Source organism: Odontesthes bonariensis, chromosome 10 (assembly GCF_027942865.1).
Source record: "Odontesthes bonariensis isolate fOdoBon6 chromosome 10, fOdoBon6.hap1, whole genome shotgun sequence".
NCBI classification, from domain to species: domain Eukaryota; kingdom Metazoa; phylum Chordata; class Actinopteri; order Atheriniformes; family Atherinopsidae; genus Odontesthes; species Odontesthes bonariensis.
This window is the reverse complement of record NC_134515.1, coordinates 28158535-28183449: the sequence shown is the minus strand read 5'-3', so window position 1 is coordinate 28183449 and position 24915 is coordinate 28158535. Positions and strand designations below refer to the sequence as shown.

General features: G+C 41.3%; 1 protein-coding gene across 11 annotated transcripts in view; it reads left to right on the top strand.

The window, feature by feature from the left end:
• The window catches only part of LOC142389871 (rap1 GTPase-activating protein 1-like), a 56672-nt gene that overhangs the window by 21062 nt on the left and 10695 nt on the right, over window positions 1-24915 (top strand). For 7 of the 11 annotated variants that reach the window (XM_075475081.1, XM_075475076.1, XM_075475074.1 and 4 more), the window contains exons 2-10: window positions 4376-4411; window positions 16221-16314; window positions 20638-20673; window positions 21761-21808; window positions 22118-22156; window positions 22268-22459; window positions 23936-24039; window positions 24407-24485; window positions 24584-24637. In XM_075475081.1, coding sequence (XP_075331196.1) covers window positions 20656-20673; window positions 21761-21808; window positions 22118-22156; window positions 22268-22459; window positions 23936-24039; window positions 24407-24485; window positions 24584-24637 — 534 coding nt within the window. In that variant the 5' untranslated portion in view covers window positions 4376-4411; window positions 16221-16314; window positions 20638-20655. Of the gene's footprint in view, window positions 1-4375; window positions 4412-13607; window positions 13783-16220; window positions 16315-18700; window positions 19102-20637; window positions 20674-21760; window positions 21809-22117; window positions 22157-22267; window positions 22460-23935; window positions 24040-24406; window positions 24486-24583; window positions 24638-24915 lie in introns of those variants that run through there. The other 4 variants (XM_075475080.1, XM_075475077.1, XM_075475071.1 and 1 more) reach the window with 4 other exon arrangements.

The following is a 24915-nucleotide window of genomic DNA, read 5'->3' as shown; positions in this document are numbered from 1 at the left end:
ACTGTCTTGAGCCCACTTATCCCCCGCAGATATTTGTTTCCATGGCAACCCGTTTGTGGTTGGTACCTAGCTGAAAGCATAAAAGAGGCATGACAAACAATTTTACCCGTATTTGCCTACTACCTGAGCTGATCTGTAACTCCCCTCTATTCAAGCTCGCAAGTTCCTTTTCTTTTTTTTTCTCAAGAAATAAAATCCAAACGTTTTTCAGGATGAGATTTGAATATGTAAACCTGACTCATGCTTTACAAATGCATTAGCAAGGGGAAATTAGTTGTAGCCCATTTTCATCCTCCCCGATTGGGAGTTTTTGCTGCAAAGGCTGAGATTTTAGCCGACTGGCGGTCAGCTCCTTCTGCATCTTCTTTATCCCTGATGCATTTTGCTCCATCCAGGTTGAATTGCGAAAAGTTTCCTTTTCCGTCAGAAAAAGTTTGGCCAACAAACAGAATCATTTGCCGTTCCTCCAAGCTACTGTAGCTTTTTTAAGATTCAAAATATTGTAATTAGTGTGAGACGTGTAAATTCTGCATTTTACCTCCCAGCTACAGAAACATGACTGCAGTGCTTCACAAAATGTTTAGAGGAATTTTTTTATCATTTAAAGATTTGATATTCAACGAATGCAAGCAGCTTTTTAAACATTTTGCTGTAGTTTCTCCATCTTACAGCACGGCTCTAGGCAGGGACAACATTCGTGAACGTGACAGCATATGATGGTTGCAGCTGAGCAAAGCAAGGAAATAGGAAAGGGGATGATTTTGTAATGAGGATAAAACATTTTTACTGTGGAACCCAGTTCTAAACCCGTTGGGTTGGCAATATTTAAAATTCCCTGCATTGATTGTGGAGTTTTAGTTTGAAGCCTTTATTCAATCATCTCAACACACCCTGCTTGATTTCGTTTTATGGGAATTCAGTGAAAGCTGAGAATGAGCGAGCAACATAAGATGAGATTTGGAAAAATGCTTTCCTTTTGAGATGCTTATGCAAACGGCCTTCCCCTCCTCGCACTCAGCTTTGCAAGAGCAGAGCCAGCAGCCCATAACTATTTTGGCGCTCTCCCAGGCACCAGTATGCATTCTGCTTAAGGTGGAAATGACTTATCTGCACACGTGTGTCTGCGGGGCTCAGTGAGATGCTCACTGGTGGCAGATTTGAGATAGAACAACACCACAAATTCCATCTGAGTGTCATTATGTGTCACATAATGGCCTGGAGAGGGAAACTATGAGTGATCCTCTGACTCCTGGGGGTAAAGAGGCAGCAACCTACTGTAACAGCACAAGTCTGTTGATTCAGTGCAATGAAGAAACACCCCCCCCCCTCCCCAGGGTCTTTTTCCTCTCACTTGCACAGTGTTCTCGGTAGGAGGAAGCTTTATCTTTTCAGACTTTCTCACAACAAAAGAGGATGTAATAACTTCTTAACTTTCGGTTTGAATGTCACCTCTTTTGGGGTTTCTTGTAATCAATTAAACTTAAAGGGATAGTTCGCCTCTTTTGACATGAAGCTGTATGACATCCCATATTAGCAATATCATTTATTAAATTTGACTAACCCCCTGCTGCGTCCTGTGAGCCGAGTTCTGGCCTCTTTTTTAGCGTTGACAAAGGTAGTCGGCTAGTTGGCTGGGGCCACAAAAATAAAGCGTTTTGCTTCTCAAAACAATATGCGTTCAAAAGAGTAATACATTTGCGTCACAAAATCGTTCATCCAGAAAAAGTCAGACCTCACAATCGCTTGGTGCTATTTTCTCTCTACCTTCGTATCACTACGGGCTATGTAGACCGTGCAGACCGAGCAGTAAACACCGTAACAGGTGCGGCTATCGTCAGGTGGCTGCACGCATTGATATGAATGTAGAGAGAAAATAGCGTAGGAATGAAAACAGGAGTTCCTTCTGCTGCCTCATCTCTGAGCTTGAGTTTGTGATTTCTGGCTGTGTCAGCGGCATGATTCTTGGGGTGGCAGTCACTCCGTTCCCTTTGGGTCACACTTTTCCTGCTTTTTTCTGAACCCCCACCAGCTGGTTAATGAAAACAAACTCAACATCTATCGGATGAATTGTTATAAAAGTGGGCACAGACATACACGCAGCCCTCTCTATGAATTGCAATAACGCAGATAAATCCTGATTTTCTAACTAGTGCCACCATCTGGTAAAAATGTCATTATAGACCAAAACTTTGACGCCTCGTGACGCGACTTTTTGTCATCGTTAGATGTTGCTTGTAGACTAAAAGGCTGCATGCTAATACAATAAAACTAAGTCATGATATTGAAAACAGTCAAAATGATGTATGTACAGCCTCTCAGTGCAGCTCTTATGGTATTAGCTTTTTTTGTATTCATATTTTACACACAAGTGTCAGGTAACTGTACAAAATTGCTTGATCTTTCGGGTGTTGCTGTGTCTTGCTTGCTAATCCTGTTCTCAGAAATATGACTAAGAGCTCTAAACTCCAGTAACTCAGCTGAGAGTTGGAGCAGGCAGAGGCCCAGCTTTGACTTGAGGCATCAAGCTGGACAGTAATAGGAGACAGGATCAACAAATGGGGGGAAAAACATAATAGAATTAACCTTACAGCCTGAACTGTCCTGACTATCAATAAGGGGTCAATTTAAGACAATAGGAGTACAATTTCAGAGGGAATGAGACACACAACGTTCTCTTTTTTCTTGTGTCACCTCTGCCAGCAATGACAAGAGAACTGCAGCCATGAGTCATCAGCATCAAATATCCACATTATTGTTGTCAGTGAACTGAAGAGCTGCCTCCCATGGGAAGTTGTACAGTGTCTTTAAGATATTATTCCCATTAATTTTAATGAAAAATGAAGAAATTATTTTAATTATTTAGCAGAAGTAAAGCCTTATATATCCAGGATTTCTCCTCCTAAACATCCAGCATTATGTTTCTTTTAAGCACACAGTGCCATCTATTGGCAGAAACTGGTCTCTGCAGTTTGATGCAGGGAGTTTATGTTGCTAAATCATAAGGCAAATCATTTAGAAAGAGAATTGTCACGTCACCGTGCACTAAAATTCATTTAAACTGAGAAATGATCAAACTCTATTTTACAAAATACCTCACGAGGGCAGCAAAACAAACGAGTAGAAAAAAATCATCAAGCTTTACAACCTTGTTAAGAGATGGAAACAATTTGACATATTACAAATCAAATGTATCATCAAATATACAGAACAATGATTCAAAGGAAACAGAATAAAGATATCGGTTTCTTTTGATGTAATGTCAGCTGTTATTTTGTTAACAGCTTGTGGATTAATTCACAAAATTTGGTTAATCAGACCAGTAACATGCTGGAAATATGTATTTATTATAAAGATTCCCAGAGTTTATCAGAGGTAAAAGTTGGGAGGGCTTTACCAGTTTCTGAAAGATTATGGGGACCGATAGTTCACGATTATGTTTCGAAATATAAAATCTCCAAACATTAAACCATCCAAAGAATACAGAGAATTTGTTTTGACACAAGGAACAAAACCAAAAACCTAAATTTCAAATTGACAAAAAAACAAAACAAACAACAACAACAACAAAAAAAATTTTGATGTACAAAGACAAATACATCAACTGAAGTAAAGTCAGGATGGGCTCTCAGCTAAAAGGGGGGCACTGAGTCATCCGAGCTGATTTCCTCAGGCAGATCACTACGGAGCCTCGGGGGTCTGGACTTCAAACGTTCTGACCCCTTTAAGAACAGACAAAAGACCTCTGCCCGATGATCTCAAAGCAGCTGTGGGCATGTACCGTCCTAAGATGAGATGCAACTGTAGGCCACAAAGGGCCCGTAAAATAATCAGTAACACAAGATTTAAAGTCAGATTGAGGAACAGATGACGAGAATGTTTATTCTCGACCGACAGTAATATCAGGCGCATAGCAAGGATTCAAACCAGGATAAGATTAATTTCATCATTAAAACACACAGGCTGGTAATCATGCTTTGCTTGGAAATGCTACTTGAACAGATGGCAGGAGTTATTTCAGGGTAAACCAGCTCGCTGCCTCACTGCCTCACTGCCTCCTCTCGTTTCAGTGGACTTTTTGTCAGGAGAGGGAGTGGTCAGCTGTTCCTAGGCGCTTTTACATGCGTGAACTTGCAGGCAGACGAAAGCATGGAAAGTATTACTGAGTGTAGGATTTACTCAAGTGCTGGCAAGTGCAACTGATGTGTTGTAATTACTAACATTGAATTGGAACCGTTTCCTGAGCGGCTATTCAAACATGTTTAGCAAATCTAATTGTATTCAAGGAGATTAACATGAAACAAAGACATCAGGGTTCCATAAAATGACCTGAAAATAAAGTCTAACAGATGTATTTTATCTGCTTATTTTTCCCCAGAGTGGACAAGACCTTCTCCAAGGCCAGAGGCTTATGGTGAGTTTATCCTCTTTGTTTTGGCAATACGTCATGTTGAGGACTGCAATCTCAACACTTTTTTTTTTTCCAATAAAAAAAACTCCACAGTGGATTAGATTATGAAACGTGTTTCTGGTGTGCTGTTCAGTGTCACTGACTCAGACTAGCCGTGTGATGTTTGAGTGTGTGGATCAGTCCACCAACTAGAGTGTAAGTAAGATGAATGAGGCAGTGAAATGTAGAGCAGATGGGCAGCAGTGGGGAGACGCTCAGTCGAATCTCTGCATTGCTGCCAAGGTAAGACTGCTGCTGTGCGTGGCAAACAGAGGCAGGCGTGCTCACCTCCCGCCGCTGCAGATCCACGGCTCCATTTCTGACAGCTGTTCGGGTGATGTGGCATGAGCCCTCAACACCCCCCTCAGTCTGACTATGGCAGATTAAGCAGTGCTTCACCACGGTATCATCACACCTTCCCCCTGGAATACAGATGCAGGGTTAAATGCTCTAAACAGCCAGACCTGTGCTCCTCAGTGGCTGGCCTAGATCGCATAGGCTGCACTCTGGCCATCAGCTACAGCTGCCTCAAACATATTAACTGTATCTTTTGTAAAGAAGACAGTAACAACTGAAGCAAACTAAAGAAGAAGAGGAGGATTTAAAAGAGGATAGAAAGCAACAGTGAAGATAAAAGAATTGTGAGTGTGAAGAAGAGGAGGAGGGATAAAGGAACTGACTGGATGAGAGGACACGTTGAAGATAGACGGCCATATCTGCTTCACACCAAAGAGGCAAAGTAGGATAATAAGAGTCATACTTGGTCCTCGAAACTGAATCCAACAAAACACTGCACACTAAATTTGTTGGACCCTTTCGGCTGCGGTAGAACTTGTGTTATGAAACGTCCTCATCAGTGCTCCAGCAGGACAGATGGATTTCTAACAGCTAAACCTGTTCACAAACGTTTTTCTTAACATCGCTGAGAATGAAAGACAAATGCAAGTAGTATATGTTATGCTCACCTTTCTGAGTTGTAAGGTCAATAAATGGTCAGACGGATTTCACATTAACCTGCCCTAAGCCTTGTTCTTTGTGCAAGACTGCAATTACAAGCCAAAAATATAGATATATCGAAATGATCTAAATTGCTTCATGAGCTACTTTTGCATTCATATTATTTCTTATAACATAGACGTAATAATAACTTATAATGATTTGTGAGTACTCTGTGAGTAATGTCTCCAAATCTGTTACATGCATTCAATATAAGGAATTGTTCAGTTTTGATAATTTAACTCCTGTACCTGATTAAATGCTAAATGACCATCCTCTATCTGGTGGGTCATACACAATGAATAGATTATCCTCAAGCCCTGTTTCTCTGCTCTCTGGGGAGGCCTGTAATTGGTTGTAATCCTGTCTTGCTAAGCTCCCTTGATGGGAGGAAATGAGAAAGGAGGGTCAGTCTGGATAATGGCTATACTGAGATGTTGTGTAAGAGCCTTTCTCTGTGTCTCTCCTCCACACGCATACAAGCATACATCCAGACACAAAGTGCAGTATGCCTCTCTGTCCCCGAAGCATGATGGATTACTGGATCAGGCTGTCTGTTGGATAACTCAGTGCCCATTCTTTAAACAACTCTGCTGCTGATATCACTGTCTTATCCATGCTTCAGCCCACCCGACCTTCGTGCAGGACAGGTCTGAACTTTTGAACTACCCCCAGGACCTACTCTTGCCTGTACGGAAGAATTCAGACTAGAACTTAAAGATCTTGACAATGTAGCTTTTAGTGTCATAAAAAGCAAAGCGAAAAAAAAACTCACTTGGCAAACCAATTTTGTTTCATCCACAATACGGGCTGTGCAAAGGTCCCAATCCACCCGTTTTCTTTGTATTTTGCTTCCAAGCAACCAGGCTTTTTTGTCATATTTTAAATTCAGTTCAGTTCAGTTTCGGTTTTATTAATGTGGCATCAAATCACAATAAATCGCATCTCAAGGCACTTCAAAGATAGAGTTCAGTTCAAGCCAACTACTGTCCAATTCACTAATTTCCAAATAAGTCCAATTAGTCCAAAAACTGGAGAAATATGATCTCTCCTGCTAGCTCTCATCAGAAATCTGGCTGCAGCATTTTGGATCAGCTAGAAGCTTTTCAGAGAGTTTTGGGGACAGCCCAATAACAAAAAATAACCGCAGTCGTAACAATGCATGGACTCGTTTTTCTCTATCATTCTGAAACAGGATGTTCCTAATTTTAGCAATATGACTAAAAAGTGAATATAGAAACCAACTCCTCGACTCGGTCTGGTGTGCGAGAAAGGTTCTTCGTTTACATGAACAAACTGGAATCCGTCGGAGAAATGTGACTTAAACCAGCCTAATGCAGTTCCATTAATCACAATAACATGTTCAAGCCTTTATAATAGAATGCTGTGATCGATCCTATCAAATGCAGAACTTTAGATTTTTTAAAAGTCGCCTGGATCATCAGTTCTCCAGGCTTTATAAAGATCTTTCAAAGTTTACTTTCGATATTTGCTGTTTCTTCTCTCAATTTCACTCCAGTCCTTGTACCTGACCATATTCAGAGAAATGTGTTTCTTTTGTTTGTTAAGCCACTAACACTGACTTACAAATCATTCAAGCATTAAAAAGGCACCAAACTCAAGGGATGAACCATGGTTATGTCTATGTTTTGTTACTAGCAGCCTATTTGCAAAGAAACATAATTTGTTGCCATTTCTTTAGTTGTATCTGAATACAACAAAAAATACCAAAAATACAAGTTTGACAGCTATGAAATAGTATTTTCGTATCAACAAAGTGCACAAACTTGACAATTGTGTCCTTAAAAGATTTGAAAATACTGGACACGTGGAGGAAAAAAGAAGAAGTAAGAAAACTAAAAAAAACTATCTACAGCAGATGAGCAGGATCTGAAAGTGATATCTTCAAAAATCAGGAAAAACTCAGCAAAGGCCTGCACCAGACCTGAGAGATGCATCCGGACATTCAGTTGTTCCATCTACTGTTCGCCCAAACTTCTTTAGAAATGATCTCCATGAAATGGTTGTCAAGATGCCATTCTTAACAAAGGGAAGCGAGAAAATGCCAAGCTAGAGTATGTCAAATTTAAAATAAGAACTGGGCTGAAAATCAGCAGTAGTGTGTTTTTTGGACAAAGCCTGTAAAACGATTCCTGAAGATTACCTAAAAAATGACAAGAAAGCTTGCCTAAGAAGTTCAGGCTGTGTTGAGGAACAAAGGTGCTCATGCTAAATTTTGACTTTCGAGCTTGTTAGAATTGCACAGACTCTGTTTTTGCCTTACATACTGTCTTTCCATAATTGTTGCACATGTTTCTAATAATTTTTTTTGTGGAATTTGTACAGAAATAAGGGGCTTTGGCTCAAGACATTTGCACAGTGCTTTATATCTCGCAGGAAAGAACTTAAGTCCACCTCCAGATATAAAGTGTGCTTTGCTTCACATAGATGTTCGAGCTTAACTGTGCCGAATCCACGATTGTGCAAAGGTCATCACTGTTTCGCATTCATTAACTAAAGGAAGACGTTTTATCTGTGCTTACCTTTAATCTGAATTCAACATGTGCATGTACATGTGGATTTTATGTAGTCTGCTTTACACACCAACAGTGGTCTGATATGTAACTTGAAGAAGTGTGATTTGCATTTGATGATGCAGAGGAAATACAACCCAGGTGTGTGACCTTTTTTGTTAGGAGAAATGTGACCCAGCAATTTTTTTCTAAATAATCCCTATCAGCGCTTTCTAAATTCCTGGCCCTTGTTAATCCACGCTGCCTTGCTTCTGCCCATTAACATTTAGGAGGTGTTACCGTGAACGCTCCTCTGTTTACGTTCAATAATTTCCCATGAGATTTCACGCTCTATGATCCTCTTTCTGCATCCTCTGCACACGCGTGAAGCCCGCCTGAGTGTCAGTTTGCTTGTGTACGCTCATCTCTGTATGTCAAGCTGAGTTGTCGAGGAGAGGGGACATAGTGGGAGAGCAAACTGTCAAGCCCGATCATACTAGACCGTCTCTCTGCTAGTCTTGTGCTGTCCGACCAAATATAGCGCAAGAGTGACAGGGCCGTCCTTGGCTCTACCCGTCTCAGTAATCCAAATCCTAACATGACATCTATCATCCACCACAAGATGTCTTAAAAGAAACACAAAGCTCAGATGACAGCAGGGTGTTTGTTTAAGGTTGAGATAAGTTCCAGACAACTTCGACTAGATGTTTTTCCGCCATGTTATCTGATTCTTGCATCTTTTTAGTGGTGTCTTTATTAAAAGTTCATATTTTTAGCTGCGACTGCAGTATCGTCTGCTTAAGAAGACACGTCCTCGGGTATGGAAGAGACAGTTTTCACTTCTGTTCACTTCAGGGATGAGTATATATACTTGGGGATGTGTATGTCCTTTGTGGAGACTGTTTGTTTTGTCATGCAGTGGCAGGTGTTATAAGCCAGCAGAAGGAGGACATTCACTCGGGGACCTTTACCGTTTTCTCCCGTGGAAGAAGAAAATCTGTCTCATTTTTCCTGATTGACAGGAGGCACGAGCACTGCATACAGATCACACGATGTAAAATAAATATCACTGGTAGCTCCACTATCAAACACAAAATAACATGAAATGATCCCACAGTGACCTTCTGTTGTCGAAAAAAGGGCGCATCTGTGTGACTGCAGTGTCCCAGTGGTTGTTTCCAAGGAAATTTGCACAGTGACATTGTGAGAGAGAAGCCGGCTGGAAATCAGGACTTACTGGTAGAGTCAGCATGCTTTATTCAAAAACATCTGCTATTCCCTTTAATGCACACTGAATATGGCCACCTGTGAGGAGGGGTGGGGGCTCAGGAGAATCCATCCACAAGCCACAATAGATCCTTTATTGTCTATACGTTCTGCAGCATAACATTTGACTTTAAAACTATTTTAAGCAAATCCCAGGGCGACTACTTTCGGATTTTCTTCCACTATTTGCTTTTGCCTTATTCCGTTAGCTTTGCCAAGTCAGGAAGACAATGTGGTTTTGAATTTCCTGAAAGAAAAATGAGGAAAATGAAATAGCTGTTTTTATAGCTACCCTCCAGCAGACATGCAGAGAAAGATACTTAAATGAATGTGACTCAGAAAATTATTTAAATCATGTGAGCTGTGTCATACACATATATGCAGCTTAGCTTTTGGGGGGGGGCATCAGACCTTTCCATCAAAGATTGTCTGCGAGGCTCAAATTGCAGCCTCTATTATCAAGAAAGGTCACTGATATAAGTACTTCTCTGGGAAATTGCTTCACAACAAAGACAATCATCCTTCCATTTGTACTTCAAGTCAGTGTGAGAGGTCTGGAAGGATGGCAAAGGAAGCAGGGCAATTCCAGGGTCCATTTTATTGTAATTCATAGCAAATGTGTTATTTATCTCTGACTGTTTGAACCTTGATGGTATATGGAAGGGTGCAGGTGGTTCTGCTTCATGCTGACTTTAATGTAGGACTGCATGATGATGAAACAGGGGAGACAAAGTCATGTGTCACAGCAGAATGTGTGGATGGGAACCCCTGAAATAAAGCTGCAGTCTATTCCACAGTGTTCATAAACAGCCATATCTACTCTTTGCTTCCTGCACAGATAATTTCAGCAAAGGGAACATCATTTTACAAATGTTCTTGATTTGGAACACCGTGCAACGCACTGGCCCAGACATCATTTTTTCCATGTATTATGCGGGTCACAACTGAGCTATTTCTCTCTGTTGCTGCTGTGCTCATTTTATCACTAAAAGCTAACATTAACATTTCAACAGCTAAGCTAGCCAAACCACTGTAGCTTGCTATTGGGCTAGTTTTAATGTCAGCAGTATGATTGTTTTCCTAAGATATTAGTCAATTTCTGTAGAGTTTTGAATATTTTTGTTTTGAGATATATCTTTTCAAATATTTTTGGTGGCTTTTTATGCCTTTAATGATAGGACAGTTGGAGAGAGACAGGAAGCAGGGGGCTGAGAGAGGGGAAAGATATGCAGCAAAGGGCCGCTTGATGTGGGAGTCGAACTGGGGCCAGCTGCAGCGAGGACTATAGCCTCTGTACATGGGGCGGCTGCTTAACCCACTACGCCACTGGCCGCCCCTTGAAATATATCTTAACTTCTTAAATTGCACCATATAACCAAAAACACATCTTGCCAAAGCATGAAGACAGGTGATGGAGATTTCAAAGCTTTATGAATAATCTGATTTCTTAAACCTTGCCTCGACAATCAACTGTAATGGGTTCCTCTAAGGAGCTGCCAAGCACTCTGAGAATTAAAGTAAATTGATGCCCACAAAGCAGAACAGCGCCATAAAGAAATAACAAAGTTTGTCCTCAGTTCCTAATGCAATTAAGAAATGGCCAAGTTGAGGTCTGGAAGACAATAAATAACTCTCAAAAAGAACTGCTTACATTTTGTAAAAAATGGTAAATATCCAAAAAACCCATGTTGACCCCAAAAGAAACTTCGAGGACTGAACAACCTGTGGTGCCCTGTTCAGCTGTGCGGCCACATGTGCACAAATGTGACCGTGATGAACGATGTAGTCTGCAAGTGAACATTCTTAACAAGTGTCATATGTCAAATGTCACGAGTCTTGTAAACATGTTGAGCTGGTGATTGATAGCACTGTCACCTCATGGCAAGAAGGCTTCTGATTTGAATCCATTTGTCTCTGGGTTGGCCCTGTGATGGACTGGTGACCTGTGGCAGCTGGGATAGGCTCCAGCACCCTTGTGACCTTGAATTTGATTAATCAGGTATAGAAAATGGATGAAGGGAAAGACAAATTGATTTAAAATGTAACATTTTGGCTGCAAATAGTAAAGGACATGTTTGTAGAAAAAGGGGTGCAGATTTGAAAGGAAAATAATCAATAACAATAGCAGAAGACAGGACTGATCATTTTGTGGTCTTGTGTTGCCATCAGTGTGGCAGGGAACATTTGATATGTAGGAATAGATTGAACTGAATAATTGAGGCAAAAATCCCATTGTCTTGATAAGGAGGAGAGGACATACTCAGGATAATGATCCCAAATATACTTCAGAATAGGCAACATACTACCACATGCTACGCTGTTTTAGAGAAAAATGAATTATTTAAACATCTCTATGCCCCTTTTTCCTTTTGACCTCATTAAGCAGGTACTGCATGATTATCAATGCTGTCACAATCACAGTCACTGCAGGTTTCAGGTCTGCTGCAGAGAAATCATGAGAGAGATGGAAAGCTCTCGTACAAGTTTGGATGCGGCTGGCACTCCTCTCTTGCCTTGCAAATGGCCTGATTACACACAGATAATTTGTTTAGAAGTGAAGGGAGGCAGGCATTAACAAATCTGAAAACAAAAGGAGACTCTTCCAGTGTTGTGCTGAAGAAACACTGAGACTCTATGCTCATAGATAATGAGCTTGATTCTTTTCACCCAGAAGTAAGGAGAAGGTATTATTCACAGTGCATACCAGAGGATCTTTTTTTGTATCAGTATTCATTTTGTGTGCCTATGTGGAAGCCTGCTGGAAAAGTCTGCTGGAATTATGCATTCAAATAAAAAATCCTTTTCAAATTCAAGTGAAACTTGATGAACAATGGACAGACATTTGTTGACTTTTTTTTTTTACTGGCCCTAATCCTTTAGGAATTTATGAGAGTCAGCTTTTCTCAAAGCTTTTGCATTATTTTAGCTTGAGTCTCAAAGGATATTGGATTATCATCTCTCTCTTTTTGACTGAGAAATAGCTGCCCAGAAGCTGAAAGTGAGAGGTGAAAAGAGGGGGTGGATGGTGGGGAGATTTTAGGACAGCAGCAAATCTCAGAGGATGTGGTGTTTGGGCAGGAGAGGGGAGCAACCAAAGACTATTTAACCAGAGTAATGGGATGGGAATCCCTAGAAGCGGGGGTCAGCTGGAAAGGGATTAACTCTGGGATTTTGCAGAGGACACCGGAGCAGGGAGGACGCTATCGATTTAAAACAAGCTATTTTCATCGACAGGAGATAAACGTAGTATCGCTCTACGTTGCTCTGACCTTTTTTTCTCTTGTTTAGCTTTGTATTTATTTATTTCTTTGGAAGCATATCAGCGTTCAGTGTTCACGCTGCTTTGATTTGATAGGAGCAAACTGCAGAGTTCTTTGGTAAAATTCCACTTGGTGCCAGGCAGATTTTAAAAAGAGCATTTAAACGACATATGCTGTTGTCAGATTATGTGTCTTTATATATGAGCGCTGTCGATAAATGCTTACATTCAACATTTCTATCTTTTATACTTTTTCTTTTTTTTTGTCCGTTATCATACAGAACTCTTAATAAAGCCCAGTGTGAGGGCTGTGCTGTAATCCCCTGTTATCTCCACATGTTTGACACATGCACCACAAACACAACACACACATGACTTCTCTGTTCGTGTGAGTTGAAAGGCTTTTCTCAGGAGCAGAACAAGGAGCACGTGTGGATTTAGCACGAAAAGGCACCACTGGTGACATTAGTCAGGGGTCTGTTGGGAATTGTGGATGTCAGATTAGAGGAGGGAAACGCACATGCTCACCAGGGATTTAATGAGACTCATTACAGTAATTAAAAAGCCTTTCCATTCAGGCGCTCTCATTTTGCACAATGAGTAAAGACGCTACGATGCCGGCTCATCTTTGAGTCCTTAATGTTGGACATAATTGCCTTATTTGGGCCATATCATTATGAACACAGATTTGCATGTCTTTCATTATTTTTTCATGTCAAACTGATATTGGTTGCCACAGCAACAGCTCTAGCAACCTCACGAGATAGCATGGGATTGAAGGCAACCCTCTTTACTCTAATAATCCCTGCTTTCTCTTTCAGAGCGGCAGGCTTCAGTAGCAACCTCCGTGAATGAATGGGGGAGGGTCTGTAGTGGGGATTCGGGTCTCGGACACGTGTGCTGTAGAGCAGACAAAGAGGCTAGAAATGTAGGAAATGACAACTAAAGAGTATAGATGTGTGTGTATGTGTGTGTGAGAGAGAGAGGGAGAGAGAGAGAGAGAGAGAGAGAGAGAGAGAGAGAGAGAGAGAGAGAGAGAGAGGGACTGAGTGGGAGGGGGGAGAGGGAGGGAGGGAGGGAGGAGAATCAGATCAGAAAGGATGCTCGCTGAGAGCGTGTGACAGTCCAAAGAGCTGAGAGTGAAGCCGGCAGGTGATCAGAGAGCTGAGTGGAGCTGGAGAGACAGAGGAGATAACTGGATAAAGGGAAGGGAGGCGCAGACAGTGAGTCATCTGCCTGAGTGCAAGTCGCTGCTCGGACTTCCCAGGGAGCACCCAGTGTGCAGCGGCCACACCGCGTGAGTAAGTTTGCCACTCTGCTCCACGCTGGACATCAGGTTGTCTTGTTGACCTGTTGTGGCTTTTTCACACTGCTATTTTCCATGGCGCATCGCTGATCAGCCGCAGTGGGTTATGTAATTTGTTGTGGTATTGGGATGGAATTGTGGCTTTGTGCTTGAAATCGATCTGCAGGAGAGGGCTTATGTGGCAACGCTGTGGCAGGTGTGCGTGCACTGCTGCACATTTCTGATGAGGGAGTTGGCACTGGACATTTCTTGGGTCACTTTACTGCTTGTTTTGAAACAGGAGGGATTTTAATCTTGTCACCAAACTGTCAGGCAATAGCCATTATGTAAAGTGGGTCTATTTTTTTACAATAATTCTGTCTACACAACATATTATGACTGATGTTTGTGTGTGTGAGTGCATATGTTTTCTGAGTCCTGAATCCATTTATTGAGCCTCAGTTCTAATTAAGAGTTGAGGGCAGCTGATGCCCGGTCGCGTCTTGTCCTCCCAGGGGAGAGCTGCTGCTGGAGGTGCTTTCCTCCTCCAGAACAGGATCATATTCACAATTGTTCCCATTTCATTAGCATACTGCAGAACTTCTCTTGATTGGAGAGTCACTCGTTGTGTAATAGCAGTGAGGCAGCGCTGTATGTTAATGATTCATGCTCTGTTTTCTTCACCTACATTTGAATCTGAGTGCACTCAGCGAATGCAAACACAGATTTACATCTCGGGTCAGTGTCCCTGTTGGGCAGCAGGTCCCTCACCCTCAGCCTCTGCAACAGCTCCATGCAGTCACTCATGGAACTATGCGGTGGGAGCCTCATTACTTTTGTGGGGAATAATTCATTTTTGAGCTTTTAAGTGTTCAGTTTGTCTCATGGGATTATTGAATGCACCGAGTGATACTTTTCTGCTTGTGGAGGCTGGTGCCTTTCAGCTGCTGGAGAAAACCACTCCTTGTAGATGCAGAGACTTGATACATATTTCATTGTGGCTGCTGTAGCTTTCTTTTTGATCATCTCAGACAGCAATATGCATTTTTAACTTTGTATTTCTATTGCTTCGTGATCATTTCAGGTCCGCTTTCATTCTTTTTACTTTGTGGAGTTGAAATCGACTGAATTGCTTAAACAAGCCTGAAGCCTTTTTGTAATGTCGACCTGTTGTCAGTGTCATTTGAGCAGAATATTCATCAGGGGTATCGATCGGTGATCCTGTGAAGATAAAGTTGTCCTTGTAGAAAACAAAGGCTGCGTGGCGGTGACCTTGCTATGAGCTTTGAGGTATTCTCCTGTACTAAAGCAGTGAGAGGCTCTGTTGGAATATATGTGAACTATTCATATTGTGACTCCAGATCCCCGGAGTGTTTTAGAAAAGCAGCCTCTTACACTAAAAGCAAGAAGGAGGCTGAATGCAGTAATATGTGTTTTGGAGTAAAATATTACGCTTGAAATGAACAGAGCTAATTACTCATTTATAGAGCACTTTTCGAAAAAGCACATTACAAAGTGCTTTATGAATAATACCAGTAATAAAAAACAGGAACCAAGAATAAAACAATCAGCGAATAAAATTACAGCAGTTTCAAGCAGTTCAGAAGGCCATTCGGTAACTTTAGTTTTAAAGACAGTTTTCCTCTGTAAGGTCATTCGACGGGGAAACCTCCAAAGCCAGGGGCCTGAACAGCAAAGACCTGATTACCTTCAGGGACAAGTTTTGATTTAGGAACCCTTGGAAGGGGTCCCACTACTGAGCCGGTTCAAAAGTCATTAAAGGTTAAAAAGGTTAAAAGGGTTAAAAAGTCATGTAAACATGCATGACTAGTTTTTTAAAAAAAAGCAATGAAATCCTAAAATCTATTGCAAATCTGATATGTAATAACAGCTGCTGTAACATGTTCACTTCTCTTTAAAAAGCTGGCAGCAGCATTCTTTATCAGATTAAGTATGTATGTGATATATTATATATATGTATTATACCCGGACTGCAGCACAACTCAGAGACATCAGGCATCAACCAGAAAGGATAAGATACAGGAAATATCTGCGGTATCAAGATTTAGTGGAACTTATCACTGCATGCCATCTGCGTAGCTGTGGGGATGTTCATTATGTCTATGCAAGATCTGGCCAGTAGATCAGTTCTAATCAGACAAAACACATTTGATTACCTTTGGACACCTACAGTTTTTAAATGAATCGATAAGGGGGCTTAACTTCAATAGAAGCTTGTATTTTCTTGCTTTAATGATCAATTAAAGGTTGAATGAGAGTGTGCTTGAATGAAAGAAGAATGCATCAGACCACTACAGTGCTTTGGAAACAAGTCCACACAACGCCATTATTACAAGAAACCAATAAGATTCCCTGTGTCGTTACCTTTTGTTGTCCTCTTGCTCAATTTCAAACTAAGTGACCTTTTCTGATTTAATGTTCTCTTGATTGTAGGAAACAAGATGGAACTGACCCCCGAATCACTGCGCCGCTAGAGCCCCAGCTGTTCCAGCCCTCCCTCACACCCACCACCTCTCCATTCCACAAGGTAGGAGGAGAATTAGGGGCATTAGGTTTGGACTGTGACCCTTGACCTTATCTTTGTTATCCGTCTCTCCTCATTCTGTCTTTTCTGTTTCTGTCTGGACGCACCTGCTCAGTGTTGTGTCTTCATTTTATCTCCTATAATTTGTTGGACTCTCTCATCCTGCCTGAAGAGTTGCCATTATTGTCATTCTTGTCTTCTTTTTGTATAACTTGTGTGATTAGAGCGCGCAAAGCTCAGTGACTGGGATTATTATGTTTGACTGATTCAATTAATAGAAATCTATTTTTAGTGGGTAACAGTCAGGCCGATGCTGACAAATGTTCGGCACATGCCCGACGAGGTGGATTCCATGAAAGCATACAAATCACAGCCTGTCGGAGCGATTGTCATTTTCAAATCAAACGACAAGCCTTCTCACCCCCACCGTCATCCATGACGTGAGACCAAAATAGACTTCCTATGATGTAGATTTCGTTTGTTTGGAGTTCAGTAGCTTTCCCATCTTTTGAAATTATATTTTTAAAGGGTTTTAAAGGCTAAAATGTGACTATTTTCTTATTCTCTTGAGATTTACTGCAAAGGTTTATCTTTTTTAAATCAGCTAAATCTGCCTGATCGATTATTGTTTCCTTCAGAGGAAATTACATAAAGGAATATTAAACTCTACTGAAAGTGAAGTGAAATTAATTTAGGAAGAAATTAGACAGAATTAATCTATTTTTAGGGTCACAGCACCGTGCAAATCCACGATGCTGTCAGAATCTTTAGGCTTACCTTCTGCACATTTAACAAATGAGTATGTGGTGTAAAAAAGCTGCCGGGGCAATTTTGGGAACACGGAAATGGAAAAAATCCCAGCTCAGTGGTGATCAAAAGCAGATACAAAAGTCACTCATGTCGGATTGGTTTCGTAAGGATTCTCACACTTTGGAATAAGCTTTCATTTCTCGCAACCTGACTTAATCTTTGAAGAGCAGTGGAAGGGAAGAGAAAGGGATTAAGAATGAGAGTATTTGGAGATTGGGTTGTTTAACAGGCACTCCTGATCCCTGCGGCACTCTTAACTCACAACTGCTGGGTAGTCAGACAGCAGGAGAGGATTTTTGGAACCTCCTCTGCTCGTTCTGCACACCCTGGAAGCGAAACAGGAGAAGAAAAGGTTCCTGTTCATTTCTATTGCTGTCCTACATTACGTCTATTCTTTTCAATTGTGAGATCTGTGAGGGATCTGCGGTAAGAGTGCGCTGAGGGAAGACATTCTAATGTGGCGTACTCTAGTTCAACAAGGGCTTAGTGGGGCAAGAACAGAGTAGCGTATCACTTTAATCAGGGCCCGGCGAAAACCGGGTCAATCTGCAATTAACCCCACCTGGTCTTATGGTCACTGCCTTATTCAACCAGACCGCTATCCATGAGGCTGCCATGTTGATCATCTTCCATATTCCTGAGAGAAGGAAAGCAAACTCACAAAGCTGTCTTCATTTTCAGAGTTTAATGTGCAGCTCTGTGGAAAAAAATAATAGGAATAGGAATTGTTAGTTGCAGCCTCGAAGCAGTAGTTTACATAACCTACAGACACCGCGCTTCTCTTCTTTAGCACACAAAGTTAGAATGGTGCTTTGAATAAAAGCACGCTTCTTGATATTTAACAGCCTCCTTTAGTCATCGGTTTGGTCAATAAGGCTTAATTCTTCCAGACTTCCGTGAATTTCAGATGTATGAACTGTTCTGAAAGAAGTGTGTGTGTGGGGGGGGCATATTTTAGCTGAGCCACACATACTGTGTGTCAAAGATAAATCACCAAAAAAAAAAGAAAAAAAGACTCCCGATCCACCTCAAGGAGCTGGTTGAAGTCTTACTGCGCTCTGTGAGGACGCATAGACTTGCAGCTGACAAGCTGGAGTGGAGAGGAAGGAGGTGTTGCTCACTTAATTTGTCCGTTGTCATAATGACGATCCTATTAGCTCCCATAATGAAAGGTCTCAGCTCTAACACCTGCTCTGTGTGGGTGCCATGCTCCCTGGGGATCTCCACACCTCCTCCACTTTGGGCATCTATGCAAAAATTTGTTAATTTTTTTTTCTCCTGGCAAGACAAGACTTCTATCTTCCCACTTTCGTAGTTTTCCCTCATAGCTGACTAACTTATAAATCTTAAAGATCAGTTGTGATCATTTTTGATTTTTGAGTCCAATGTGACTGCCCTTTGGTTGTTCGGAAACAGCTGTCTATGAATGAAAAACAGTTGAATTGCACCTCTTGCTGTATGTCAGCATTAGTCAAGATACAGTTAGTGATTAAGAGAGAGGTGGATGATGTGTGATTTGGATTTCCTTCTGCAATGCTACAGAGCGAATGGCAAAGAAGGGTCCACAGTAGAATCAGAGGATGACTTCTCTGCTTGAATGCTTGATTCAGAGAGTGACTTCTGTAACCTCAAGCACTAACAGCCAGCTGTGGGATGCAACCTGAGACACACTCTCGCTGATAACATTGTGTGTTCAGAGCATGCACTGTCACAGCCTGTGGATCTTGTCTCCGGCTTCTTTTTTGATGACTGCAGCCAACAGGGATGCAGCTTTAATTCAGGTGTCACCTGTCTGCTATTCATGAAAGACTCAGCATTCACGGAGAGTTTAAGCCAAACCTGTTGAAGTCTGTCACATCGAAACATTTTTTGAAGCTGCAGGATTTCAAGTTTACGTGGGATTTGATTATGGCTAAAAAACTTGAAAAACGCCACCATGCTCCAGCGTTGACGAAGACACGCTGGAGGAAGCCCAGCAATGTAAGTAGCTTTACTTTGAGAACATGATGGACAGAAAAGATGGCAAATTACAGTAGAAATGGAGGGAAACAGAATGGATTGTGAGTGCAAAAAAAAAATCCAAACTTCACATTGATGATTATTTGAATTTATGTTCTTCTGTTTAGGAAGATCAGATTAAAATTGAAACTTTCGTGGCTCATCCTTTTTTAAACAAACCCAAATTTGATACAAAGCTCCGAACTGTAGCTCCTGTTATTCTGAACTCTGGCTTAAGAGGAGTTATTTACTTTCAGGGTTTGTGGCAGACTATTGTTTGCACATGGTGGAGGACTTTACTCATACTCACACAGAAAGCCAAGACATGATTGCTCTGTACACAAAGTGTTTGTGTCAGGCTTTACTGGCTGAACATTTCAGCCCCTCACTTTACTACACCAGACTGGCACGTCCATGGATTGTTTTTCTTTTCATTATTTAAAGATGGTACGCTCAACCAACACATGCAAGTTTTGTATGTGTTCATTTAGAAATCAACTGCGAATCAGTTGTGAATAAACGTGCTTGTGATTTACATGGAGTGGCCAGTCAGTCACGTTTGAATGTGTCATAATTTGAAACATTCACACATTCTCCAATGAGGCTAAAGTTAATCTGGTCAGCTTTCGGAAAATTTGTGTTTTACAGATTTTGTTTCACTGAAATGTTTTAAACAGTGAATTTGAATGTTCGCTAGCAGCTCAAAACACGGTCTTAACATCATTTTATGCAGATTAATACTTACTCAAGTGTAAATTTGAAAGATTTGTTGTCAAACTTCTGTTTGAACACTGTACAGCATAAGATTGTTGAAGTGTTGACACTGTACAGCACCATCTCTGAAAACTCTATTTGACGTCATGTTTTTGGAGCTTTACCTGTTTAACACGGTGATTTGTTTCTAACTGCTGTGATAGGAAGTTAAACTTCTTTGGGTTCTAAGTGAGGCCAAACAGGCAGGCAACATCACTCTGTAGGATGTACTGTACATGAGGAATTTGTTAATCTACTACCCATATGAGACGTAATGCATGATATACAACTCCAATTCCAAAAGCGTGACATTTTACTATTTCATGAAAAATACGAGGTCATCTTGAATTTGACGGCAGCAGCATTTCTCAACAAAGTTGGGACGATGCCATAGTAAACTGTTCACTTTCAGCGTTTTGATACGTTTTCTATCTTCTATGCATAAAGTATTGGTTTATGAGATTTTCAAAAACGTTGCATTTGTTTTTCTATTTACATTTTACACGAGTGGCTCAACTATTTTAGAACTGTGGTTGTGTTTCCCTGATTTGTGTCACCAAATATTTGTTTAGTGGTCATCTACGTCTAATGTTCAAGCCCAATGATAACCTGCTATAGTAATTGTAACTGAGAACTAATGTCAAAGAAAAAACTGTTTGATTTGCTCCAGACAAGGCGTGACACGAAGCTCACTTACTCCTGCAGAAATAAACTAACCCTCACACCCAACAAATGAACTCAAAAAATGTCATCTCCTCTCCCCAGACTACAGACTTTTTTGAAATGATTGAAAAGATGCAGGTAAGATGACGCATTGATCTTTTATTCTGTCTCGGCTTATTAAGCTGTTCTCACTAACCAGCCAGTGTGTCTCTTCCTAATTCTGCAGCACCTCTCCTCAGCTGCAATACTCCTGATCTTTCTATACTTGAGAGGGATTTTGAGTCTTGTGCTCTCAGAGGAGGGTTGCCAGATCTGTATGTTTTTCTCTGCCTCTGTTAACGTCTGGTTGAAGCACTGGCTGACGGCACTGTAAGCTTATTATCTCACCTCAAAAGCTATCTCCTTTTTTCTGAAGGCCTTCGAAAGACGTTTTATTTAATCGCGCAGTCCCACTCATAAGACGCAAAGAGTTTCATGATAGAGCTTTTTCGAAAGGCTTACTGTTTTTGAACATGCGTGTTTGCAGTTTGTGCTTTAGTGACGGTGCACATATTACTCACTGCTTTTTGAAAATGTCACATTTTTTGCAGACTGAAAAGCTTATGTATATGTTTTGTCAGTGGATTTTTGTATGGCTGGAACATTTTAGAGCAACATGTTTCTCTTTAGTATAGAGTCTGACGCAGAGCTGCGTCTTTTTCCACAGTCAGACTTTGCATTGATGAGATGTATAGTTTTCTCCGAGGGCAGGCGCCATCACTTAGCCCAACCTTATCGTCTCTTTGCATCGATCCTCCACACTGTCTCTCACACGTACATGTGCACCTCAGGTGTGATGGCTGTGAAGGAGTTCCGGTAAACTTAGCATCTTTTTAATCTCCATGGTCTCATTCCCAGGCTTCTTTGGTGTGTCTAATACACTTTTCGGTCACTTCCTGCTCTCCCCTGCCCTCCCTGTATATAACATGTATCTCTGTGTTTTCGCTTGTCCCTCGTTGACTTTGCTTTGTTGCTTGCTGCGTAGCTCCTGGGGAAAAAAAACTGTGTTGCTATTATACAATGAATTTTTTTTTTCAACCTTGTTTGTTTTCCTTTTTGAGATTAGGATTATTACTCTGCTGTGTCAAGATTATCTTTTTCCTTGAGTTCAGACTTTTTCCTGGACATTCTTTCCATTGACTGTTCTCCCTCTCTGGCTTTCTTCTTTAACTATCTCCTCTGACAGGGCAGCAGGATGGATGAGCAGAGATGCACCTTTCCTCCACCTCTCAAGGTATGACTTCTATGTAGAGATACAAATTAATTCTCACCGATGGGTCTGTATCCACCACTGCACCATCGTATCTGTAGTGAGCTAAAGAACTTAACATACAAGCATGACTTCAGAATCAAAATCTTGCTGCTGTGCTCAGCAGAATGAAATGTTGAATATGAATTTATCTGATCCCTGTGTCTCACCATTGCATAACTCTTATGCAATTGCTCTGAAATTAGTGTCCCATGGGATCCTAGAGTTGAACATTGTGGTTATTTTTATTCTTTGATGAAGAAAACACATCTGGGTGTGTTTTATGCTTTTCAGACTGAGGAAGACTACATTCCATACCCAAGTGTCCATGAGGTAGGGAGATGGGTTGCCGCAGCACTTTTGCACTTTTACAGCTTGTGTATCTAAACACTGTGAAATGGACACAATCCTGTGCATCTGCCATTATTATTTCAAACTAAACAGGTGTTGGGGAGAAAAAGCCCCTTTCCTCTCATCCTGCTGCCGCAGTTTGGCGGCTACTGGATTGAGGGGACCGATCACGAGCTGAGTGACACGTGGGTCACAGAGCAGCCTCAGCCTCCGTCTCCAAACACCCGCACCAAGCTGGAATGTAAAACGACAGCTACGATATACCGGAAACACTTCCTGGGCAAGGTTGGCTGCACCACAAACTAATGTTCCATTTCTTAACGCAATTAAACACATCGCTCTTTTGTAATCTGGAAAAAGGAAACAAGGAAAAAAGACAATGATTGTGATTCTGTCAGCAGACTCAAAAATTGTAGAAACAGACCAAACAAGCAGGCTAAAACTAAGCCCACAAGTCCTCGCATACACAGCAAAATGTAGCAGCAAGATAAGTTTATTGTCCCCGCGACCCGAAACTGGATTAAATGGGTATAGAAAATGGATGGATGGATGGATGGAGAAGTTTATCATCTGTTTCGGTCATCTCTATGGAATTTAATGGCTCTAAAATCCCTCAAGCATGAATCCTCTATATCCTCCCAAATATTTTAATGTTTCTCCTAAATTTTATGCAGCATGTTGAATCACTGCAATGGAACAGTGCATCTGCATTTTTATCAGTTTCCTCTTTACAAAGTAGATGCAGAGGGGGCATTTGCTGTTTACCTACTGCCACAGATTCTTACATCTGCTTCTTTGTCTTTAAAGCTTCTCTTCTTCCCACCAACATGTGGGATTAATCTCATTACACAGTGAATGGCTATTATGTCCCATACAATATTAGTGTGAACATAAGGAGAAAAATCACCACATGACTCACGATTAGTCTGACTTTGGTGTATTCTGAAAGCGAACGGCTTTGGAAGCATCTGTGCTTCAGGCGTTTTGTCACATCTCTTACTGACCGGTACCGTCTGCCTCGGGAGAGATGGATGTTGAGGTTCGTCTGTGAGATGGTGCGTTGTGTGTATACGGAATTGAGCGTAGGTAGTTGCTCTGTTTATAATTCAGTCCTTTTTCTTTCCTGTGTACTTGCTCGGGTCCTGGTTATTTTCCCTGCACCAGTTGATTGGTGACATCAGTTTAGAGCCTTCTTCACCACATCTTAATATATCGTGTAGAGCTTCATCATGTCCTTTCTTTTTATTTGGTTTTTAACATTCATCACTTGGGCAGCTTTTTCCCATGTGAGTTGTTTTGGCTGAAAATGCAAATAACTATAATGACTGGAATATCAAATGACTTTGCTGATTTACCGATGAAACGTGATCTGCAAATGTTTAGAAGATTTGCTGTCTTTCTACGAGATATTACCATAGTGATATATTCATGAGCGCTCTCATTAAAACAGCTTCCTTCCTCCTCATCCTTCACATGCAGGAGGGTATTTGACACTTGATCACTTCTACTCCTTGCCAATATGAAATGAATAAGGGAAAAAAAAAAAAAGCAAATCCCTGCAGGGCACACCACTAACAGCCAGCCGCCTCATAGTTTGGCATCTCAAACACTGTTGCTAATGAAGATATGTTAGACTTTGCCACCTGTTCCAACCCAACAAATCTGATCTGCAGGGACTCATGTTAGAAAGCGATTAAGTATTCACACGTGTGCCTGTTTATGAAAGATATTGATGGTGGTCTGCTTACACTGTACCCTCAGGAGCACTTTAATTACTATTCAGTGGACGGTGCCCTTGGACATCTGGTGTTCTCCCTAAAATACGATGTGATTGGTGACCAGGAACATCTTCGTCTAATGCTCAGGTAACACTCATTATGCATACGTGCTTATGGGATCAACAGGAGATACAATATATGCGGCATAATCATTTTTTCCCTGAAATGCCCAATGTTGACGGGGTGCACACATCCTCCTTGGGTGTTATCGCACAAGTCATAAAGCTAAAGAGAGTGTCAACAGAGCTGTCACTTCCATAGCAGAGTAACAGATGGACTATTTAGGCCAGCGAGTTGGTGGCGATGGAGGGAGGGAGCGAGGGACGGATGGAAGGCAAAGAGAAGCGAGGGTGGGGAAGTTTGATAACCGGATCATCTCCATCTCATCAGATAGGAGCATTGCATCATGTTAAATGGCTTTTACACGGCACTTATTGTTTTATGATTTGACCAGGACCAAGCTGAAAACCTACCATGATGTGATCCCCATTTCCTGTCTGACAGAGTTTCCAAACGTGGTCCAAATGGCCAAGGTGAGAAGAGATGTTTTTGTTTTACACGGAGATTTATCAGCTTTGGCAGCATCAGAGGCACATTCTGACAATTTCCCCTCTTTCTTTTTTTATCCCAGCTTGTCTGTGAAGAAGTCAACGTGGACCGTTTTTTCCCCGTCCTTTATCCAAAAGTAAGTTCTTATTTGAACAGTTGCAGTTGTTAAGTCCTTTCACGACATGCGATAATTGAAAGGATATGACTTAATACGCTAATTACCGGGCATTTCCAAACAGATGCACGAACGCACATTTGTTTTGAGCCCTTCTGATAGTATTCACAACTTGTCAGTGGGTGCAGACCAAAATGCCTCTTTAGAAGGTTTTCCAATGATAAAGAAGTGATAGCCTGGCCCTGTTACTCATGAGTTGCTCTTACTGAATAAATTGAGAAAACAAACAGTGAGTTGAA